This window comes from Cyanistes caeruleus, chromosome Z (assembly GCF_971803275.1).
Source record: "Cyanistes caeruleus chromosome Z, bCyaCae1.hap1.1, whole genome shotgun sequence".
NCBI classification, from domain to species: Eukaryota; Metazoa; Chordata; class Aves; order Passeriformes; family Paridae; genus Cyanistes; species Cyanistes caeruleus.
In genome coordinates, this window is record NC_141732.1 from 18,855,199 (window position 1) to 18,880,325 (window position 25,127).

The following is a 25,127-nucleotide window of genomic DNA, read 5'->3' on the forward strand; positions in this document are numbered from 1 at the left end:
AATCTCACAAAAAACTTCTGTACTTTTCTGCCATAAAAAGACGTATGATTAAGACATAAAAATACATGACTGAACATTTGAATTAAATGTACAAAAGCAAAATGGTGACTTTTTTGCTTTGCTGACCCTTAGTATATAATAGGTTTTCCTCCATTCTATGGAAATCACCCAGGCTGTGAGGTTCGTAATGGAATATTGAGTAATATAACTCATTCCCCAAAATTCAAATTTCAGCCCTTTTTATCAGCCACATATGAACCATTAACTCTGAAGTCAGTAAGGAAGACAGTAGACACTGTGCAGATCTAAAAATAAGGAGCTGAAAAGTGACAGAGCTGAACTCCTTCCATCAAAGAAAGAGCATCACTTTCATGACACTTTTAGTCTCTAAGTACCTTCCTGTGAAAGCCATCAGGGTATTAAAAAGCTAAGTGTTGCATAAATGACTATCATTTAAAGGAAAGCGTTTTTTTTTTTTCTTTAAAAGTGAAAGATGTAAAACTGGCAGATTTAGAAACTAAAGTTCCTGTTCACAGAGCAAGCACTGCAAAGATGTAAAATTGTAAACATTCGCATTTGCTCTACAGGTTTTAAACAATCTTGAAAGAGTCACTTCCTGCAGTCTGGTATTATGTTAGCTCAGAGGCTCATTTCTCACCTGGATTTTAAAATGCATGCACTAGAAATTATAAATACTAAGTAATTTAACATAGAGACTAAGCAAGATGGAAGTACTTACTTGCAGTCATCACACACTTGGCTGCAAGGCAAAATTATGTTCCACACTAGAAGAGACAGTCTATCACATTCCTAATTCTTCTAGCAACATATATAGGTGTTTTCCTATTGGTATTTATGGAATAATTGGGACAAACTATTATGTGAAAAACAACTTCTTCTGGAGCCATAAAAATTAATCAGGAAATAAAACATTCCTTAAATATGTGGCCAATCTTCAATTCTAATTTTTAAATGCTACTGAAACTACTTTCAGAATTCTTGTACCAACACCTCTGTAACAGAAAGCAGGAAGTCATAAAGTAGGTCCAGTACAACTCCAAAATGTTGTACGAAATGAGGGATTTTTATGATAATTGTATGAAATAAAAAACAGGTCTTAGATTTACAAGTCTATTAGCACTAAAGTTGAAAATTCTATTCCTAACAGGAAAGCATGAAATTTTAATAGGGACTTATAAGGTATAATTCAACTTCTGATAACCTCTCAACATTATTCTAAGTATAGTCTTTGCAAAGCACATATTACTTACTTTCATTAAAAATGTACTCAAATCCTTCCAAAGTATCAGGAAATTCAAGTGGTGGCTCATCTTTTTTCATTAGTTCATCCAAGTCTATTCTAGACAATAAATCTAAAAAAGGAAAAGAAAAAATTACATAATGCATGCTGTGTCTTTTATTTCCCTTGTAACGCTGACAAAATGTGTTTGCTGAGATGTGTAGATTTCACAGGCAGAAGAATATCCCAATATTACTAAACACAGGACACCAGTATGGGAAATCTTGTTCAAGGTTCAAAAGTTGGACTTCACTGCCTGTACATGTACTCATTTGTTTTTTATTTACCTACCTATTTATCTCTATGCTAATCTAAAAATGTCCAGAGATAGGGAAGTCACCAACGACATAGTGATTTGTTCCAATGATTCATTACCACAATTAGAAAATAAGTGTCTAGGGTGTGCATCGTGGTTTTAACATAAAGTTCTCTAGCTTCAGTTTCAAATCATTGATAGCTCCTTGACTGCCTTCTTGAGGGTTCAGATTATCTGATGTACATCATCTCACTGGCATTTACCAGCTGTGTGAGCACACCAGTGTTCCTTTGATACCCAGATTTTTAAGACCTGAATCCTTCTCTCAACCACCTCCTTTAATAGCTCTCAAGGGAAAACTTCCATCCATTTTACAGCACACCATGGTATACACATCCTTCTCAGATCAGTACTGTACAGCCTGATACAGCCTGTAGTCACTAATGCAAGTACGCTAAAATTAGCATAACCTATATTCTTTACCCTAGATTTAAGGATTTACATTTAACCAGGGGCAAAATTATAGGGACAACTTTACATGTACATGTAACTACCAAACAATTACTGCTTACACAGGTAGTAGTGTACACAATCTCTCATCTCCTCATTGTGTTTCACACACATAACACAGTGCTATGCTACGAATGTATTTTCTGATTAATAATTAAAAGAAAGATCAAGAAACAATTCAGCAGGATTTCACTAAAATATATTTTCCCACTTCTTCGTTAGATGAAATTGAAGACCACACAAACATTCTGTTCATGAGTGCTAAACTGACTTTGAACTATTATTGTTTCACAAATCAAGATACTGTGTATTACCAAGGAAATACATTAAGCGTTCTAAATATATTGATTTTGACCTTTATTATTATCCAACACTGTAGTTCAAAGAAAACACTCATTTTCTTTAAGTTTCATTTGGCACTATGTTTCTATTTTTGTATTACTTAAAACCATTATTTTTATCTTTTGTACCACTATTTTTGCTTGGTCTTGTTGCCAGTAGGCTACTCACATTACCTAAACTTAGGACTGACACATTCAACACTTTAAAATTCCTGCTGTCTACAATGTACTGAAAATTATCTTCAACATTCTTGAGAGTTCCTTGACCTGGTCTTCTACAGCTCTTTGAGTTCACTTTATATTTATTCCAGCATCCATGATTGTTGCCAACTCTTCCTTCTGAGTGATTCCACTGGGCAAAGCTGGAGGATCAAAAGCCATCTGGTATGGCTGCAGAAAGTCAACATCTTTCCAACAAGTATCATGGTTTCTGAGTATCTCTGTGGTATTTAGATGTCTATATAACACCAGATACTAAGTGGATGATTCTAAATCTAGCTTTCTTTTACATAATAGCTGTTTAATAGCAAGTTCTATGAAATTCAATTCATGCAAGAAATCATGTGTTTGTTCTTGTGCACTGTCCTTTGAAAGTTCTGCAGAAGCTCCTTCGGTCCTCAGCCAAATGATATGGAAAAATAAAAGAATTTTGTCAACGAAGTCTCCCACAACAGGATGTGAAAAGCATGTCCTTTCCTCCTCTGTACTTTGACAAAATCAAGGTAGCAAACACTCTTCAGCACACCTTTCTCTCCTTGATGATGAGACTCTAATCATACCACACCCCTAAAACGTAATTTCATTTGAGTTTCCACACCTTCTTACTGTGATCTATTTGGAGATATATTTACATAAAAGTGTCACTTACTATACAACAAAATATCAACCTCCTGAATATTAAGGACCATATTATATGAAGTATATTATGCTTATTCGCAGTATGTACAGCTTGTCATGATTTACAGCTTTCATCAGTCACTAAGGAAGACTGCACCTGTTCTGAGCTGCAACCACTGACATGGCCACTCTCTTCATGTGCAACTTTTCAAATTAAAATCATCTGAAGTGTCTTACAACTTCGTGATTCTTTCCAAATCTGGTCTACAATTCTCACCCAAAATCTTGGACTTTCCAACTCAATTTGAGATAGTTCAACAGAGCTGAAAAGTGAGCAATCCTGCAGGAGACCTTCTATACAGCTAAACAGAAAATCACTCGATCACGTCAATGACACTAATCCTTAATGATAATCGAATTAATGCCACATATAAAATGGGAGTTTTACTTCCAAACCTGAACAATAACTTCGCCAAAAGATACTAATTGGCCAGAACTGGCAGAAAGTTTGATGAAAGTACTACACAGATTTTCACCAAATGCTTCACAAAAAGTCAGCTGCAACTGAAGCAACACCATCTATCATCACATATACAGAACACTGCTTTCTAATAATGCTTTGATAGAAATCCAAGATGTACACTGGAGTGGCAAGCTATGTTATTTTTTCTCCTTTGAAAGACAACTTAGAATACAACTGTGTGATGCAAGCACTTTAAATCAATGTTTGGTTAACTTGTAGGTCGAAACCAATTTCATGTACTTCCAAAGCTGAAAGCCGCTATCCAAAATATGCATTTTGGAAAATACATAAATACAATAAATACATTAAGGTAATTTATTTTTTTCCCCTAAGTCATTTAGACCAGTTTATTATTTAAAACTTACAAAGGGAACTTTATAAAACCAATATGGAAATCAATGTCGTGAAAGCCTCTTCCCTTTTAGCATTTTACTCCAAGAGATTTTTAAAAGCTGTAATATGGTTGCCTAACTATAAAACAAAATCATGACACAAATTAAATCAAAACTTCCGAAAACTACAAACACAAAAGCACCAGTCAACCTTCTAAAAGGACAATTATGAAACATTTAAAAGGCAAAGAATAGTTTATTCCATTACTATAATAGTAATGGAATAGTATATTCCATTACGACATACCACTATGTTTTATATTCATCTAATGAAAATTCTGATAAATGGGCATGCCATTAGACAATAAGGATTAGCACCAATAGACACAAGATTCTCTTCTAGTATTGTAATTCCCAAGCTCTAACTCACCCCTATATCATATTATTTTCCTTTCCTTAACAATCATTTCTGAAATGCCAAAAAAATGAACATTTTTTTTTTATGTAAAAAAAAGGCAAAAAATACTCATACCCTTTAATGCAGTGGTCTTCTCTTTTTCATCTGGACCTCCCTGCTGGAGTTGAGCCATCATTTATCCAAACTATCAACAAACTTTAAAATACTGAGGTAAACGTAGATTAATATTCAAAGGACAATCTGAAAAAGAATGAGAGTTGGAAATTAATAAATTTACTGATTTCTTCTTGAACAGCTCTTGTCTGTTACTGCTTACACCACCAAAAAAAAATACAATAAAAAAAAATAAATCTGGGTATTGTAAGCCCGAAGTTTGACCAAGTTTGGTTAAAGATTCAAGTTTACAAGAATGAACAATACATCTCCCTAATCCTAAAAGGATTTCTACCTAATAAATTCTAATGCAGCATCAGTAAACTACAGACCTTCTACAGAAGCACAACACCTGCAAGTCCAAAATAGAAGGTACAAGAAAAAACAAAATACAATCAACAGAACTTCCTCAATCTTCATGGATTTTCTTCATCAGTTAACTCCACTTTGTTGTCATTACTATACTAAATTATTTTTTTAGTAAAGCTTCATGAAACACAATTTTAAGTCACCGATTTTCACAATGAATTACTGATACTAAAATGTATTTGTACTGTAAATGCATTTAAATACAAAAACTGCATTTGTCCAGCTGCAAAACACATCTCAGTGTATTCAAGATGAGAATACATATACATATTTTTTACATATAAAATCTTTTTCCAAATTTCTCCTACTGCACAGAACACAACCCAGACATTCAAATCCACAGACTCTTTCATCTTGAGTATGACACCAAGGGAGTGAACTACCAAATCACAATTGCTTCCTCCTTCTCAATAAAAAGACTTCAGTGCATTGAATTCTTATTCCCTTAATCTTTTTTTGGTTCTTTGTTTTATCTGTCAGTCATTACCAACTTGTTTTATTCTTCTCCCTCATGTACTTTATCATTGATGAGCTTGCATGAACTCTATCTCAATTGTAATTTGTAAAAACAGTAACAGGATTCAGCAACTGTACTACTGGCTCCCTAACACTTAGACCCACAAGAAAGAACCCCAAAATGGTTTAACAGCAGTTCATTGTATAGACAGCAGAAAAAAAATACACTTAGCATAATAAAGACTACCTCTCCATTCTACATAGAGAAAACCTATTAAACATTTTCTTGTATATTAAAGGAGTAATACAGCAATTTAAGGGGGTGTTAGCTATTAACTAAGGTAAGAGTCTGAGGGATTGTTGTGATTTGGTTTTTCAAACTTAGAGCTCTAGAAAGTCCAATAATCCATTTTACACATTGAAACTATGGCAGACCTTGACACCTTCCTTTGTAAAGGCTGTTCAGACAAAGCTGATGGGAAACAGCAATACAGCACAAGAGTCTTTTAAAGACACAACTCCACAAAGAAAACTCTGTTTATATTGTGTACTTCATAAATTATGACATGATTCAGTTAAAATGTGCATCTTTTGTCTAACACTTTAGTCACCACCCATAACAAAAGCAATCACAAAAATAACAGCAAAACTACTGAGACTTTTTTGTGCATTTTCTAGCTATAATGTTTTCAATGCAAATATTAAAGTGATTCAAATGTTGATTCCCACAAATGGATGGTATTAGGTATTTTCCTCAGATGCTTTCAAGCAGTCCACTGAAAAAAAGACCACGAAATACAAAATCTTGTCCACCTTTTTTGTATATTTGCAGCACAAACCCACTATATTCTGCATTGTAGTACATTCTAGTAAATTCCAGTATATTCTAGTAAAGCATATAGAAAAAAAAAGTAATTTCAGTTAAAATTATTCAAAGTGCTAAAAAATTACATTGATAGTGTTTTGCAATAGCCCAGATTAAAATTACTCTAGTCATATGAAATTGAGTGGTTCTCACTATACAACACCTGAAAATTCATAATTTGGTAACAGTAAGTTCATGCAGTTAACAAAATACATACAAGTCCTCAAAGATTTTTGGTTAGCCAAGGGAAGAAACATAAAATCTATCTGAACAGATTCACCTTGTAAAACAAGACCCCATTCCCTGATCAGATAAATCAATGCAGAGACCAGGAATCCTTGCTATTCTTGTCTCTGCCATGGATACCATTCTTCTTCCTTTAACAGATGAAGACCCTGCTACTGAGTAGACAATAGTTCAACTGTAAAGCTAAAAGCACCAAAATAAATAAATCCAAATTTAGCTTTGAGGGAGAGAATTTACAGTTCTTTCTGATAAAAAGTAAAAACTGTTATAGCAGCCACTGGAGGGAGGACTTGATACCATAATGAGGATGGAACAAGCACAGAGTAAGTTGTGCATTGTTTCTGTGAATACAGGATTTTCTGGAATCCCTTGTTTAACTTGTTTAATTAACAAAGAAAAGAAATTACTTGAGAGAATTGGTTTTCTGTTCTTTGACAGAGAGGTGCCAGATTCACTACTGATGGTACAAAAATGAACAGTGGAAAATTATGAAGCTCTCTGAGTGGTTCCATATAAGTAAAGCAGAAACTGCAGTTTATTCTAGGCATTAATTTCAATCTGCAGCTTATTCTGGGCATTTATTTCAAACTCCAGTGATCTTCAACTGCATATACTGACTTTACATTAATTCCTGAATGACATCAAGTTTCTTGTACTAAGTACTATTTTAAATGTGTTGTTCTTATTGTGTTAATATTCTTACAATTGTTCATTCATGTTGTTATTCATACAATTATTTAGATGAGTATTTTGAAAACGCCTCTGTTTTTTCTATATTAGATACATAGGGCAGGCATACTTCCTAAAGCACAAGTTACTATTTCACCTGAAGAAATAGATACAAATAGCAAATAAGATAAAGTATGTATCTTGTATGTATCTTGCTTATGCATGAAAACTTAAGAATTCTGACACAAAGTATCTTATACATATTCTGCACCTCAAACTCCATGCTCAGCAATACTTAAAATAATTTGAAACAGAAATATTCTGGTTTCATGGTTTCACATGAGATGAGGAGGCTGCATTTTCATTATACCCTTGCTTATGTAATTACAGAAACTGGTGGACTCAGAAACAAATCATCAATACATTAATTTTTTAAAAATGCACACATAAGAGAACATGCACATATTTAATTTTGTTGCCTGTAAAGTAGTATTGGGAGTTTGGACTACAGACCTTGTGATGGCATAACAGTCATATTTTTTTAAATCAAACAACACCATATCATATCCATCCATATATGGTACACATATACAGATTACAACATATTTAAAATACTCTTCATTGCGCAGATGCAGCCAGAAGTGTGACAAAAAACACAGTATAATATTTTGCCCAAAATTAGGAATACCTGAAGTTAAGTCAATATTACAAATATTCCAAATAAAGGCTATAAATTATTGTAGTGTTAACAACAAGAAGAAATAAGAAAACACGCAAGTATCTTCAAATAGCACAAGTCCTTCAAGCTTACGTGTGTACAACATGAAGATGTGCTATCAGAACACTTCTTTGTATTGCACTCCTTTATTAGAATGTAATAGAATGCAAGTCTTATTCTTTGTAAACTGACATCCCAAGCAAACCAGGAACAAGTATGGGTTAGAGTTTTATAATGTGGCTGATGACTTATTAAGATCTAATTTTTCTTCAAAGAGATGGCTGGATTACAATTTGCCTTGAGTCCCTTGTTGGTATTGGCTCAACAAAGCAAAAAAATGCAACAATTTATCTTAGCAGTATTTTCTGTCTAATTAGATTTTATCTTTTCCCACTTTCAGGGCACTACAGATGGCATCAATAACAACTTAATAACAATCAATTAAGGTTGTACTTCACTTTACCACACTTAAAAGACAATATTTTTAAGTCCTTATTGGTTTACTCAACTTAAGTTCTAAAAGGCTACTATTTCCAGTCTGCTTTAGACTAAATGGCTTTGAAAATGTCTACCTCTAGTAAAAGAAGTTTCAGAGACAGAATCTTACGCTCAGTTCTGATGATGTTAATAAGCACCTACAGCATCTCCATTTTAGTGATCAGAAATTTAGGATCAGAGGATCTGCTTAGTAGTACATGCCTCTTGCCATTAATTACTTTTAAAGCCTGTCCCACTCTGCTGAAGTCAAAATGGCTTTTCTCACACATTTAACACAGACTTTCTAAGACTTATCGGAATTTCAAGAAAATTTACCTAGTTGTTCAGAGCATGCTCCAGACCACTGCAAAAGGGAGGGGAAACATAAACAGGAAGGGGATTAATAAATGCTAGAAGGGCAGATGTAACTACTTAGTGATCCTAAAGTCCCTAAATCCCAGTAGATCTTTGTACTCTACCAAAAGGTGGTAGAACTTACTGACAAAGTACATGACTGCGGTCAGTATTAAAGTTTGATATATTTGCACAGTAACCACCTTCCTGGTTTATTTACCCTGTAAGTTCAAACAACAGATGATTAGGAGCCATGTGCATTAGCAATATGTGTCAGCAACTCAACTATTTACACCAAGCAGTGTTAACACAAGTCCACAAACTGGGATTTTAATGGTTTTGGTTTAACTTCCTTGAAATGCTGGAAATTACCTTCATAAACATATCCATATTAGCACAAGTAAAAAAACATGTCAAAATAACTTAAAAATAGGCAGTACAACCTCAACACAGCCTCTGAGATGTTGACATTATAATGCTATGTCAACCAAACATAAGGTTCAAAATTACCGTCTGCAGCAACAACAGCATTGAGTATTTGTACAGGTTTTCTCTGGGAGAGAGTAAGTTTTCTCTGTAGTAGCTCATAGGGTTTGGATTTGTGCTGAAAGCAGCATCGTTAACACTGCTGAGCAGTGTTCACACAGCATCAAGGGCTCTCCTGCTTCCATGTGCTGCCCTGCCAGCAGACAGGCACAGGTGCCCAAGAAGCTGGGAGGGGACACAGCCAGGATAGCTGAAACCAGCTAACTACATGATACCACATTCAGCAATAGAAACTCAGAAAAGAAGAAACAGGGAATGTGTGGAATGATGGTGTTTGTCTTCCCAAGTTACCATTACACATGAAGCTGTGACTTCCTGAGGATGGCTGAATATCTGCAATTCTTTATTTTGCTTTGCTGGTGTGCATAGCTTTTACCTTCCCTATAAAACTGTCTTTATCCCAATCCATAAAAGTTTTCTCACTTTTACACTTCGAGTTCTTTGCCCCATCCACTGTTTGGTGAGTGAAGGAGTAGCCAGAGGAAGGACTTGTCCACCTATTGTGGATAATTCTACAATACTACAATGCAGTGCTTTCTTAAATATGCAAACTATCAATAATTAGGTGTACAGGACCCTACTTACGTTGAGGTAGAAAGACAGTTATTTAGTGAATCGGGCCACCAATTCTAGGGACAGAAAAAGTGACCCTGCAGTGAAGGCAGGAGAATGCTGCTCAGAGAAGGAATTTGCAGGTGACTTTAACCCAACACCTGAAAGTCAAAATGTTTGCAGAGAACCTCTTTTTGTATCTTTCTCACTTGCCAGGCAGGAAATTCAGCCTGGATTCCTGTTTTAAGAATTTCAAAGAACCTTTTTTAGCTTTCCCAATCTCAGCACCTGAAATGAATGTACACCAGTGAGTAAGACATTCATTTCAAGATGCCTTCACCATCACCTCCCTCTAAAAGGCCAGAGAGAATCCTTCACAAACAGCAGATGTGAGGGAAAATCCAAAGAATCAGTGTTTATGAAGAACTAACATCCCGCAACTGAAGCGTCAGGAAAAGGCCATATAACTTGTAATAACACTACAATTAGTGGGGTGATTTACTTTCCATTATTTCCTGGGCCTGTATCTCAGCTGATGAGGACAGAAAAAAACAAACATTGAGGCAATAAAACTTGTGGCAAACAGCTGAGTGAAATGCTCCTTATTTACAGAATCAGCTTTTCCAGGCAGTGTACATTATGACAAGTTACAAGGACTTGGTAGGACATTACTTCACAACATAGCTGAAATTGCCCTGTGACAGTTTATAAAAAAAATGGGTTTGGATGAGATTAAGATGTTTGTACTTTGTACTGTTAATTTTAATAGGATTTTGACTTGAAAGATGGAGTGGAGAAGACTGACTCTCAATAGCCTCATTTCTGCACATACTAAGTAGTTACAGGACAAAGCCAGAATTCTTTATTATTTTTTTAATATCATCTTTTCTCAAGCAATCCCATGAGTCAGCTGGGAGAGAAATATGCCTCTGAACAGAGAAAAACTTGAAGACTATTAAAAGAGCCTTCTCTTAAAAGAGACACCAAAGTAATTTTCCAGAGTGTCACAGAAGAAAGAGAGAGAAACTGGAAAACTCTAGGGAAATGGTTTCTGCTTAGGCCACCATCAAAAGCTGCTAAAAAACCCTAGGCATACGCCTAAGTGTCCAGTACTTTAAAATCCCTTTTTCCCCCTTTCCTCCTTTGCTCTTCAGTAACAGTATGACTTTTCGAAGGACTGTCTGCCATGAACTGAAGACTCCTTAAAAGAACACATACAAATCAGATGGAAATGCAGTGAATCCAGGTCTGTAGCCCAGATCTTTATAAACAGCAAGGTATTTCTGATTCTGCTTCAGACTCTGTGCTGAGAGGTGCACAAAAGGGAGACTAGCAAAAGGTAAGAGGTGCATTCAGTTTTCTACAACACATTTCTTCAAAAATCTTCTGGAATGTGCGCATGCAAATATATATCACCACCTCACCTGACTACTCTGCATCTAATGCAAATACTGCAGATGACACAAAAATATACAAAACAGATGGATGCTATGCAGAATCAAATCATACACAAGTGAAAAGAGCATGCAGGGCTACTGCATCAATTCATCATCAAGTTACCTTATTTTAGAATCAGACTAAAAAAGCCCAAATCCCAATCATGTACATACCTCTTATTTGAGGCAATGTCTGCCTCAAGAAATCTGCCTTACAGCTCTTCCCACAGCTTTTCTCCCTGTAGAGCACTTGCTTCTTCAGTGTTTATGATTTGTGCAAGCTTTAATAATATAACATCTCAACTGTCTTTGCTCTGCCCATGCCTGAGAGGCAGCACGTGCTATATGGCCAGCTGAACCAAGTACAGCTGTACCACTTAATTTCAACTACCTGGCAAGCAAAGCAAATAGCCCTGTGAAATTACTGCAATCCTCAGATTTGCTTCTGGTGGATTGTCATAAAGTAGCACTACTACATATATACATATATTATAAAAAATGTGAATAATATAAATACATTATTCCTTTTAGCTCAATACTTAAATAAATGTGGTATTTTTATTCTGACTCTGTCAAATTTGCATTTTTTATTTTTTTTCCACATCAGTCCATCTTTTCATGAGACATTAAAAATAAAAAAAGAAAAAAGAAAAAAAGTAAATTTTGTTTTCTTTACTGGTTCAGCTTTAAAAACTGAAAATCAAATATTTATATAAAAAAAAAATTCCATCAAGTGCCAATCAGCAATTGTAACCACACTTCTTTATACAGTTTGCTACTGCCTAATCTACAATCTTGCTATCTCTGCCTACCGCCAAGACTGACAAAAGGTTGTAACCACAGCATCACAGAGTAGTCCAGGCTGAAAAAGATCTTGTGAAATTACCTAGTCTCCAGCCTTCTCTTGGACCTTATTTCACTAAGTTTTAACTTAGTTAAAAGTTAAGTTTTAAGGTTAAGTTTAAGGTTTTAACAGGGCCTTGGATCAAGTAAGCTGTGGTGCTGCCAAGATGAGCCTTAAATATTTCCAGTGAGGAAGATTCCACCATGCTTTTCAGAAACTTCAGTGTTTAGTTATTTCTAACAGATTTCCTTTTTCCTATACTGAGATGAAATTTCTGCTCTCACTTTTCATCCTTCTGAGCAGAAAACAGCTTCTCTTTCACAACTATCTTTCTGTGTGCTGGATGATTGATGAAACTTCTCCCAGTTGTCTCTCCACTGAGGTACTGGACATGTACACAGGAAGGCAGTGAAGCTGAGGAAGGGTCTCGAGCACAAGTATTGAGTGTTGCCTAAGGGAGCTGGGTATGTTTAGTGTGGAGAAAAGAAGGCTTGGGAAGACCCTCCTGCTCTCTACAACAAAGTGGGAGCTGGTCTTTTCTCACAAATAAGAGAAAATAGCCTCAAGATGCATAAAAGCATCCACAAAGGGAGGTTTAGATCAGGTATTAGAAAAATTTCTCTGGAAGAGCTATCAAGCACTGGAACAGGCTGTCTGGGGTACTGGTGTAATCACCATCCCTGGAAAGACTTACAGTATGTGTGGATATGGCACTTAGAAACCTTATTTCTGGCAGAACTTGGCAGAGCTGGGTTAACAGTTAAACTGGGAAGATGTCTTTTCCAACCTGAACAACCTCCTTGAACTTTTCTCCAAATGTTGAGTTGTCATGCTAATCACCCTTCTAACATACAAATCATCCTGGTGGCCATCTGCTGGACTTTCTCCCAGTTCTTCATCAATATCTCTCTTGAACTCAGGGGACAAACCACACAACACCCTAGCACATCTCTTACCAATACCCAGTCATCAGTTTGACTTCATTGCCACAAGGGCACATTGTTCAGCTTGCCATCCAGCAGCACCCCCAGCTTCTTTTAAGCACAACATCCCAGACAGTCATACTACAGTCTGCCTTCTGTTTGGAAATTATACCATTGTCACTGCACAACTTTACACATATCTTTACGAAATGTTATGCAATTCCTCCTGGCATAGTCTTCCTACATGACTGATTACTGTTGCCCACAAATACAGATGATAATTATGACAATTAATCTGGCCATTTCATTTGCACCTTTGATTTGAAAGCCAGAAAAATTGTGGAGCAAGTGCTCTCTTTTTATTCTCAATCATTTTGCCATACATACTCATAGCTTTTACTATAAAACAAAGTCCTTGAAAAAAATAAATTCTACTTATTTGATTAACTACTTCAATAAGGCTAAACAGATGTATCCATAGGACTGGTTTAGCCTTAAGCCTAAACACTCTGTCCTAGCAGTAACCACTAAAAGACATGAGCTAAAGAAACTTCAGTTATTCTAAACCAACATTGCAAAATTCTTTGTCCATTTTGTTGAAAGCACTGCATTTCCTACTAGTTTGAAGGAATCCCTATTAAGGAGAAAAACTGCCTTTAATTTTGTGCAGAATGTGATTGAGCAGAGATCAGTCAAGTACTGCCAACTGCAAAGGTAAAGATAAAAGCAGGAAGAGAAGGACATGGGGACACACAACTTAGTTTGGCAAAAAAAAATCATTAAAAATTCCTAACTTTTTCTTGGAAGGTTCAAGCCAGACAGTCCCTCAAAATCAATCATGTCTGCTTAAAACAGAGGTCTTTTATTTTCTTCATCTACCAGTCTCTAAGACCAGTAACTTAGGTTTAACTACAGCGGTTTTTACAGAAAGGCATCCGTGGCAAAATTCAAATTATTAAGAGCTTAGCAGTCCATCACTTGCTGTGATGTCTGAAAGGCTAGTCAATGTCCTTTGTACTTTATTTCCAGTTTGACTTACTTTGCTTCAGGCTTCAGACACTAAGTTTGCTACACCTTTGTATGTTTTCTTTCTATTTTACATGATTAGACAGCACAGCCAAGTCCTATCTCTTCTGGGAAAATAAACAAGCTTAACAGAGTCTCCTTCTATTAAATTTTGGTTGTACCCAAAGTAATTTTTTTTTCCAGTTTCTCTGTTCCATTCAATTTTCTAAATCCCCGTTTATTGCTGTTAAACACAACTGAGTGATTTGAATAGTGTGGTAGCTGAAAAATGTAACAGCTACAAAACTGTTTATAGATAAACAAACTGTAATTATAGGAAAAGAGTACATAATCCATTAAAATTGTTTTACTTCCCTGTCACCTTATGATCAGATGGATAATGTCTAACCCTAAAAAGCCATGAACAACATACATGTTTACTAAGGACTGTCTGTGTTAAAATTGTTTACATTAACCTCTACAGCAGCTGATCATATTTATTCTCAAGACAAAAACTAATACAAGAAAAGCAGAGATACAGATTAAACAGCGTGCTGAATGGGAAAAATACAAAACAGCATCAGCCCCACTGAGCACAACATACTCTTGAAAACCACTTTATAGTCAATATAAACGTTTTCTCAAACAACTGACCATTGTCAAAATATGTGCTGAAATAACACTAGCCATAAAGTGCCATTGTGTAAACAAGAATTCTTTTTTCCTCTGTAATTAAATGGATGCTGTACAGAGCACTACACGGTCACATTAGCAGTATACACACAGGACAAAATGAATCTTCAAAGGAAAGTACTAAATCAACTACAGAACACCAAGCAAAAATATGCTGCAAACATCCACACAATAATGTAGCTAGCCCTCTAATATTTTACATTTTTAACCTACTTCAAAATGAAAGCGGAAGAAACATTTCAGTTACAACAGCTTAAAAATGTGACATAGGCCAAAGAAGCAAAAACGGTCTGTGCTAAATTCCTTGTGCTGAAGAAGAAGGAAAAAAGGAAAAAAAAATCTTAGATAAATGAAAATTTTGAGACTCACCATGTTTTGTTACTAAATTTTACTGTATAAAAGAAGGGGGGAAACAAATGGAAAATCATTTGACAATAATACCAATTACCCTATACCAAACAGCAATAAAACCCCAAATCATGTGAATAAAAGAACAGCAATGCTAGACAAAATACATGTTCCCTTGATGTACGTGAAGTTTAGCAGACTTTATAGAAATTTGGAAGGTGGATCATAAAATTTGATGAAGATTAAAAAAAAATGGGGAAAGGAAGAGAAGACAGAACACTGTCCTCAGAGACAATCAAAACTAACAGAACCAAAAAACATAAGCAGAACAGATAATTATTTGAACTTAAGACTCAAGTGCTTTAAAATCAAGGCCAGAATAGCATAGAAATACTAATTTTATATTTTTGGTAAAATATGCCTTAACTAGCCAGGTGTTTAATTACCTCAAGGATAAGGTACAAACTAAATGGAGAGCAACTACCTACTTATGTTGATATGTAAAAATTACTCTGCTTCAAAATATTCCTTACTCTTGCAAGAATCAGCTGGAGCAAATTTCTCCCCTCCAATGAATACACTTTTTCTGTTACTGTCTCTGAAACTTCACAAAACATATTATTTCAAGCTAATACAGCTTGGAAAGGGAAACATACAAAATTTAGACAGAAGTAGGAAATATTTTCTAGACGACATACCTATATACCCAGACTACATAATGTTTCCCAATAATGAGATCTGAAGAAACAAAGCAGTGAAGATCCCTTCAATGACATCCTGCCTTAGGAAAAGCATTGCCTGTAGGTGGAGGGACATCATCCTTTTCCTCTACTCTGCATTTCTAAACACACTTGGAATAACGTGACTGTTCCAGATGCTCCATGTGCAACACAGACACAGACAAACTGGAGGAGATCAGCAAAGAGCTGCAAAAATGGTTAAGGGCTTGGAGCATCTGGTATCTGAGCAGAGGCTGAGAGACACAGGACAACACAGCAGGGAGAAAAGCCAGGGTGGAGTGGAAGAAGAAGAATCAATATATATATTAAGTGCCAGAGGGGACAAAAGACAACTGAGCTAGTCTTCCCATTGCTGTCCAGTGACAAGACAAAATACAATGGGGACAAAGTGGACTAAACATGAGGAAAAACTTCCTTACACTAATGGGGCTCAAACATTGGAGCAGGCACCCAGACAAGTGTCAGAGACTGAAATACTGTACTTTATGGCTTAAACATTTTTATGAAGGATTTTTGTCCATTAAAACTGTGCAGTGAAGCTGTATCAACAAAGCTGCACCAAAGACCACTGCACCCTGAACGGGGCCCCTGGACTGTAAGTTAATTTAAGATAAAAATTATGCTATTTTTATGTCTGAGCTGGGGGAGAAGAATACTTCCACAGGAGGATGAAGCCCAGCAGCTGTCTTATCTACTGAGACCAGGTATGTAGAGACACCCCCACTCCACCAAAGAGGGAAGGAGGCAGTTTCAGGTGCATGGCGAAAAGCCTCTAGTCAGAGCAAACAACACCCATCCTCCACTACTCAAACTGGTTCAGCCAGGCAAGCCACACCTATAGGACATTCATGTCATGGGCCACTGAGGGGGTGTCGTGGTCCATTAAAGGCCCCCTGAGCACTTCCCCAGACCCTGCACCAGAGCACTGCATGTGATGTAAAATCATACAACTGATCCACAGTTCTGCAAGGGACAGTGTCAAACTTGCCCCCTCAGGGGAAGTACCTGGGGGTTCCCACCTGGCCCAAACATTTATTAGTCCATAGGATTCCATTCTTTGTCGGTGGGGGACCCCCACCACCTAGAAGAACAGAGGATCAATGAGGCATCATCAAGATCACAGGGGGGTAAATATGCTTCTACTTGATGTGTCTCCTCTGTCACTCTTTCTGTCCTTCCACCCCCTACCTCTTCCTATTTTTTTCTCTTTGCCTCTTTTACTGTTAAATAAAATATACCAATTTTTGGTATCAACATTTAACCTCATTTGGTTCTAATCTTGTTCCAGAAAATATTCAAACCTTCACAATTCTATCCATAATCCACAGAGAGCTTACTTTGCCCCTCTGTCATTAGAGTTGATTGTAAAAACAGGTTACAGAATCTCTGTCCTTGGATCCACTCAAAACTTATTAAACACTACCACAAGTAATATGTTCTAGCTAATCCTTCTCTGAGCACTGGGATTGGACTACGTCATTTCCAGAGGTCCCTGCCAATGTCAACAACTTTACCATTCTGCAAGGTAAGAAAAAGCAAAAGTGCACACCAAATTAACACACAGAAAATGTGTATGTGTGTGTGTACACATACATTAACAAGTTAGTTACCTCCCACAGCAGCAATGACCACACAAGGGATATAAGAATCATTATGAACAGTGTCTGATTGAGCAAGAATTAAGAGCTCGTGGTCTCAGGGGTCTTAGTTTTGTATTCTCAGGAATTCCTTTCTGATTCTGAGTCAATCTGCAGGAAAAAGCCAAAATTTGTGCCTTCCTCACCCAAAGACACACTTCCAAAACAGTGTCTACAGGTACCAGGAAACACCAAAATTAAGACTGCACAGAAAATTTTCAGCACCTGTGCACCAAAAGTCCAGTCTCATACAAAAAACAATGTGGAAAACATAAAGGAGAAAAAAGTGATCTCTATTCTCAACTACTTCTCTATGGCAGTGCCATGTTTATCTAAGTTTCTATTCAATATAGTCTTGGCAAGCTCCTTTGGGCACCATCCTACCCCTCTGTGAACCTCCACAGGTTGCAGAGGTACACCTTTGACCAGCAGCAGGTTCATCTTGGAGTTGGCTGGCACTGGGTCTACTGGACATGTGGGAAGCTTTTTCAGCTTCTCACAAAAGCCACACCTGCAGAACCCTGCTGCTAAAACCTTGTCACACAAACCCAATACAGAAGGCATAATCATTTCTAGTTTTTTTCAACAGCACTTCGGCCTTTGTCAATGCACTGAATGAAGATACTCACTAAGGAGCCACTCAGTATTCTGTTTAACCTTCTTGAGTTTTATGTACAACCCTCACGTCTTCCAACCTCAATTCCTCCTCTCCCACACTTAAGTGCCTTTCAATCATCTCTCCTACTTCTCTCACAAGCTCACTGTCTTTTATTTGGCCTCACATTCTATCCTGAGAGCTTCTAGTGCCATTCCATTCCCTCCCCCATCCTCATTTGTATTTTCATTTCAAGAGCTTTAACAGAGACACTGCCAAATCAACTCCTTATTCCCAATTTCCCTTAGTCCACACAGCTCCAGTCTCCTGGTTTCATTCATCCTGCCATTACAGGATGAATATGGAAATGACAAAGCCAATTGAGAGTCTTCCTCAGATCACACTCCCTTTTGTCTCCTGACAGTGGACATCCTCACCACAGCTCTGTGGCAGAACTAGCACAGTCAACTGTTCTGTGGTGCTGGCAGGCATGCCCAACCAACAAGGAGAGCACAGCATGTCTTGTACAGGTGGAATTGCTGGAGATTCTTACACACTTACACTGAGGCTGATACCTGACACAAAAGTAGACTGGTACCAAGTATCCTCTTTCTAATCCAAAACACTGAAGCACAGCAACACAGCACCATGTATATGGTAAGGTATAGCTTTTTTAGATCTGTATATACCTTTGGAGGTCAACTGAAAGGCGTTAACAGAATCCGCTGCTTAGGCACTTGTCAAGTTTTGAAGATGTGCGATAGCAGTGATTCCACAACTTCTCTGGGCCCCACTCCCATGGTTGACTACCCTCACAGTATATTTTTGTGGGGAGGTATATCTACCACCATTTCTCATAAAGTAAAAGATTAAAAGTTATTTATCTGCTGTCCTATACCGTGAAAAAGAAATGCAATTTAGAGCAACCAACCAAAGAAAAAATACTACATTATCTACACCATGTTCCTCTATTAGAAAGCTAGATAGTTTAACATACCCACAGAAATAAAGCTTTCTGATATCACTGTTAGTAGCAATCTTTAAAGATTATGATTCTCTGGAATTTTTTAAACAGTGTTCTTAAAAACATTGCCTCTGGACATCGCTGAGAATGCAAAAATCAGAGCTTCTCAAAATGAACACACTGAAAAATTCAGTGTCTGAAACAAATCAGGTAATAGTTTGATCTTTCATCTCAAGAAAATACAGGTATGGGTTGACATCCTTACAGACTTGTACTTTCCATCTCAGTATATTTCTATTTCCTCATTTTTCCTTTAACCAACCACTTCAAATTGGCAAAAATTCAAGCTTCTGGGTTTTTTGGTGTAGTCCTCTTGCAATTATTCCTTAGGGAGTTACCCTAATTTTTATGACTACTTAAATACTCACCAGAAAGAAAGACAAGGATAATAGAACTAACAGAACAAAGAATGAAAAGACAAAAAATTTAAAAAAAAAAATCTTTAATTGCCCAGAGAATTATGCTGGAAAGATAATGAACAAGAACTTAGAGCTCTCCTGCAGGAATGTACACGCAACCTATTTGATGTTAGTGAAGTTAATAGGATGATTCACATGAATGTAATGCTACAATTCAAGAGATATAACCTATTTAGAAAGAGCAACAACAGAGAACAAATGGTTCTGTGTGCCAAAAATGTCACTGTCTGTTTCTGAGTCACTGACAATAAAAAATCATGTCTTAATAAAGAAAGTACAAGTCAGGATACTAGCTGGGGTTTGCTACAGATACGAAATCTCACACAGCAAGATGGTTAAGCACGTATTGCTTCTTGATGGAAATAAAAGTTTCATTATCACAGTGGACATAACACAGAGTGAAATAACCTGGAGCCTTCATGCTGCTATTATCAGAACATGCTCAAAGTTTCTAAAAATTGAGGACAATTTCTTATACTGAGAAATGTTAAATCCAAGCCAAGGGAATGCTATGTTCAACTTCATCCAGACAGATAACAAGTACCCCACTGTTTCACAGAGAGCAAATACAGAACAAAGACCCTTCCTGCCCCCAGGTCTTAGAATCAAAAGACATATTCACAAACACATCTTTGCAAAACGACTTTAGCAGTCCCACCCCATGCTATCCCCTCAGCTGACAGAACTGTTTGTAGCAATGCACAGAGAACCAGTTCAGGGAATCATATTTGAGTTAAACCAAAACAGTGACTTGATCTGAGTTAAAACTACCTTTCTTTCTTTTCCCTCCCCCTCCTCTTTTTTCTTTTTTTTAAGAGTATACTTTTAATTTATCAATTTTCAGATTTTGTTCATTACCAGGTGCAACTGAGGTGACAGAACAGGGATACAGCTGCTGCCTAAAAGATTTTTAGCTTGATTTGCCAACATGGCCAAGAAAGAAATAGAGAGAGACCAAAGGAAGGACTCAAGAAGTGATCACTGTGGTAGGAAATAATTTATGCTTCCAAAACTCAAACCCTGATATTCCAAAATGCAAACATTTAAGATAAAGTATAAAGAAACTTCCACCAATTTTTGACTTATTGATTAGCATTTATCAAATGCAAGTCTGCATTAATAGCAGCTTTTATTTTGATGGCTGTGCTTATTCTCAGATCTTCCTCCTAGGCTGCAGGTAGGCTGTGTTAACACACTTCTGCAGCATGGGAGATACCAACATACAGATACAGAATTCTCTTTTTATTCAGATATTATTTCACAAGACTGAACTGTGTGATTTGGTGGGAAGATATTCAGTACAATGATCATTATTCAAGACATAGAGACTGTGTGCATGAACACCTCTTTATCTCTCATTTCACCAAATTTCAATAATGCTTTTATATATTGGCTCTTCCACTGCCAAGGCTTCCTGTTAATTCTGTTAATGCTTCCTGCATTTCTTCTTTGAAGTACTTTCAGTTTTCCTTTTGATTGTTGTGCCTGTACTTATTCAAATCTAGCCCACTTAACAAATTCCTTCTTGTGCTGGGTTTGTAACACACATGCTCTGCAAGGGGAATGAGATGCCCATTTGTTAGGAAAAACAAGCAAGATGTTTTCAAGATTTGTTACACATTGTGCCTAAAATAAGAAGGAGGGATGCAAAGCAAGAGCATAATTTACCATCTTTTTAAGTTAAACAAGGATTAAAGATTTGCATGTATTGTATGCTAAAACATGACAGCCACTCAAATGCACATTTCAAGACTTTATAAAGCCTGGCTTGCAGAACTTCAAAAGAAACTATAAGCACCACATGATTTGCTAAGTTTGGTCTTTCACACAGCATTGTAGACAACCTGGAGAGTACCTGGCACTCTGAGAACATGATCAATCAGAATTACTTTGTCCATATTCTCAAACAAGCAGTTATTACTCCAAAAACCAAGACTCAGAAGTATAAAACATCTCCCAAGTACAGTATCACCTCTCTTCATACACCTAAAACAAAACCATCAGGGGTCCACTCTGCCTGTTCCTAAGAGAAAAGATACCTCAGTCAAGGGATGACAAGAAAACAAAGAACACACTTTTTGCCATGTCCCATCAGCAGCTTTCACTACGGACACTGCATAAATCTGATACAATGAAGAAAGCTCTATGGGTCAGCAGAATTTGTATATTGCTGCTGAAATGTCCAGAGAATTCAAATTAAGTACCTTAAATGATACAACACAAATGGAAAATGGCAACTTTATGGACCTTGTAATTCAGACAAATCCAGATTAGCTATCTTGGGAAATAGTTCACAATTTCCAAAGCTATCTTCCTATTAAATTTCATACTCTTTACCTATACCTTGGAGTTGATTAGGGGTACTTAAGAGTAATCAAGAATATTTTCAATATGATGAAAAACATTTTCAGCATGTCCCTCTCAAAAAAAAAAAAAAAAAAAAAAGCCTAAACTTTTGACTTGAAATTTAAAGTAAAATTCCTTATTTCCAACACTAAAAAAAGAAGAAACTGGAAAAATATGTTTGATGGGCCTGAGTTTAAATGCACAAGTGTCAACAAATGTAAGCACTAACCTTACTGGTGCTTCAGGTATGCACCTGTTTCCAGTCAACAGTGGAACTGGCTAACTTGCAGTACAACTACCAATATGTACAGTTAATTCTTATTTTAATCATCATCTCTTTTTCTAGACAGACAATAAAATTCTTCTTTTTGGCTACCTGCATGTCCTGGTTTTGACTGGGTTAGTGTAGCTGTGTTTTGGATTCAGAATGAGAGGTACAGTCCTGTGTTTTGGATTTGGGATGAGAATAATGTTGCTGGATGGTTTGGCTATTGATAGGTAGTGGTTACCTCAAGTCCAGGGCTTTTGTGTGTCTCGTGCTCTGCTAATGATTAGCTGCACAAAAAGCTGAGAGGGAGCATGCCCAGGACAGGTGATATGAACTTGCCAAAGTGACATTCCACACCACGGAACATTATATAATATATAACTGGGGAAGCTACCCAGAAGGGGGGATGATGGCTCTTCAGGGATGGGCTAGGTATTAGTCAGCAGGTGGTAAGAAACTGTACTGCATGTTACTTGTCTGAGTTTTATTTTCCTCTCTCTCTATCCTCTTCATTACAATTACCATTAGTAGCATTATGTTTTCTTTCAATTATTATACTGCTTTTATGTCCACATGTAAGCTTCACATTTTTTTCTTAATTCACTCCCCATTCCACTGGGGCAAAACAAACTATGGTACTTAATAGTCAGCTGGGGTTAAACCATGACACAGAAAAAACTGTTTGCTGACATAGAAGAGTTTCTTAAATTAACATCATATCAAATATATTGATTCAGCTAATAGCCTTTTTGCTAAGATAATACTTATTTCACCTATGTATTAAAAATCAATACCTATAATAGCCAAATGTCTGTAAAGCAAGCTTAGCACAGATTGGTCTCCTTAATTTCTGCTGGCCAACAGAACCTGGAAGAAACCACAGTAGCAGAAACATCTAAAATTAGCCTGATCAAGTCTTACATGGTTCATCTTTCCTCTTTGGATACATACACAACAGAATACAAACTGCAGTACCAGAGAGGCTCCATCCAGATGGAGGTCAACACTCTTCAGGAGAGTGCAACAGGAGAGAATAAAAGCAGTGAAGCCTTGACTAGACCAAAGAGCAGGCCACTAGCCTCAGCAGCAGTATCATTACTAATAAACTCATAGAACAGATTGCTCAGAAAAGTGGTTGAGAAGTTTTCATCAGAGTCAAATAAAGTACAAAGTGACTCAGGATCCATGATCTGCTGAAGTCTGTGTGATACACTTTCAGACCTTCTCCTACTTCTAGATTCTCCACTCCAGTCCTACATAATTTCTTATAGACTCATAGCAGCATATGGGTTTTACAAGACCTTGTAGCTTATCTAGTCCAATGACCTGCCATAGGCAGCACCACCTTTCACAACACCAGTTTGTCAAAAACACCTGCCTGGCCTTCCACGTCCCACATGAGATGATGGGGCACCCACAGCCTCTCTGGACAACCTGCTCTCATGTCTCAGCATCTTTGCTGTAAAAATTTCTTCCTGATATCTAATCTAAACTTGCCTTCTTTCAGTTTAAAACTGCTGCCCTGTGTCCTATCACTACTACTTATGATAGCATTCATGTCAGTGAGCAAGCTAAAGCAATGAGAGAGAAGCATTCTAGCTCTGTATCAGCTTCTTTTCCTGGCTCACTATGCAGCCAGCTGGTCTTCTGCATGGCTTGGAGAGATGGGACAGGAAGCAGAGAGAGGTGCTGAGCACTCCAGCAACAGGAATCTAATGTGAACAGGATGTGAAACTGCACCCATGGCACTTTTTTTAACAGACTGGGTCTGTAGCTGGAGGTAAATAACCTTTGGTCCTAGTCTAATTCATAGAAGCAGTCAGACATAAAACAAAAAATCATTACCAAAACTAATGTACTAATAAGTAACTGACGATGAGCTGAGTAGAAAGGCAAGGATGATATAAAAGCAAACATTATCTTTTCACCTTCCAATAAAACTCAATCACATTACAAGAACAGTGTAAGGAATGCTGTGAGCAGTTAAATATTAAGTTCTCAAAGTCCACACAGCACATAAGACGCTGAAAAATAACCATGAAAAATAACAAATTTAAACCTATTAAATTGTACTCTGGGAATTCCACTCAGTAAAAATCTGCAAAACTGATCTACAGGCTAAGTATATATAGATGTACAATACTTGTAAAGAGAAAAAAATGTCCTTCTAAAGGACCAAATAAATTGACAGAGCAGTACTAAATTTCATAAGAGGATGTTTTCATGTCCATTTTTAACCAATTTGTTTCAGTAAGCTTGTAGAAAAAAAAATTTAAAAGATATCTATTCATTCTTTGTATGTATGCTTTACTTCAAAGAATTCCAGTAATCTATTGTAAATCTAAAAAACTCCTCAGTCACGACAGCACATTGTTCCCCAAAGGAACAGTGGGTCAGATTCAAAGTACAAGCAATACAGCTGTATTCAGGACTTTTTCTATTGAGCCTGGAATGGGCAAAACCTCCAGAGTCAGTGCTGAGTCTTCAAGGGAAAAAAAAAAAAATAAGGTTGTGAACTTAAAAGAAGAGATTCTAAAAGATAAATCCCCACTGAGTAATTATAAGGAGAAGCTCTCCCAAACATTTGCTAACTAGTACATAAAAGGCAATTCAGTAAAGACCATGGTCAAGTCAACTTGCAGATTTAAATATAGTCATAATTGGATACAATCACTGAAAAGGCAATCTCAAGAAGACAGACAGAATCCAGGCACTGGTGAGAAAACTCCAATAATTAAGGGAATTTCAGTAAGGCAGAGAGCAGTCTGAGTGTCGCTGTGTGTCTGAAATGACGATGCCCTTGTCTGCCTCCAGCTGCTCAGTACTGTTGGCCTGCTGGAAGTTTTCATCTTATTCCTACACCTACCCGCATCTGCTAACCTGCTGCAGACAAAAAGAGTCAGGTCAGTTTAAACACAATAAATATT

The 25,127-nt window shown here is 36.8% G+C and overlaps 1 protein-coding gene across 5 annotated transcripts in view; it reads right to left on the bottom strand.

Annotated features, from left to right (window-relative positions):
- ARB2A (ARB2 cotranscriptional regulator A) overlaps nt 1-25,127 on the bottom strand; it is a 258,055-nt gene that overhangs the window by 230,854 nt on the left and 2,074 nt on the right. For all 5 annotated transcript variants that reach the window (XR_015280929.1, XM_086869011.1, XM_086869013.1 and 2 more), the window contains exons 2-3: nt 4,632-4,757; nt 1,272-1,373 (exon numbers count right to left, since the gene is read on the bottom strand). Coding sequence is in view for 4 of the 5 variants with exons in the window: in XM_086869011.1 (XP_086725137.1) it covers nt 1,272-1,373; nt 4,632-4,692 (163 nt within the window). In the remaining variant the exon portion in view is untranslated. The remainder of the gene's footprint in view (nt 1-1,271; nt 1,374-4,631; nt 4,758-25,127) is intronic.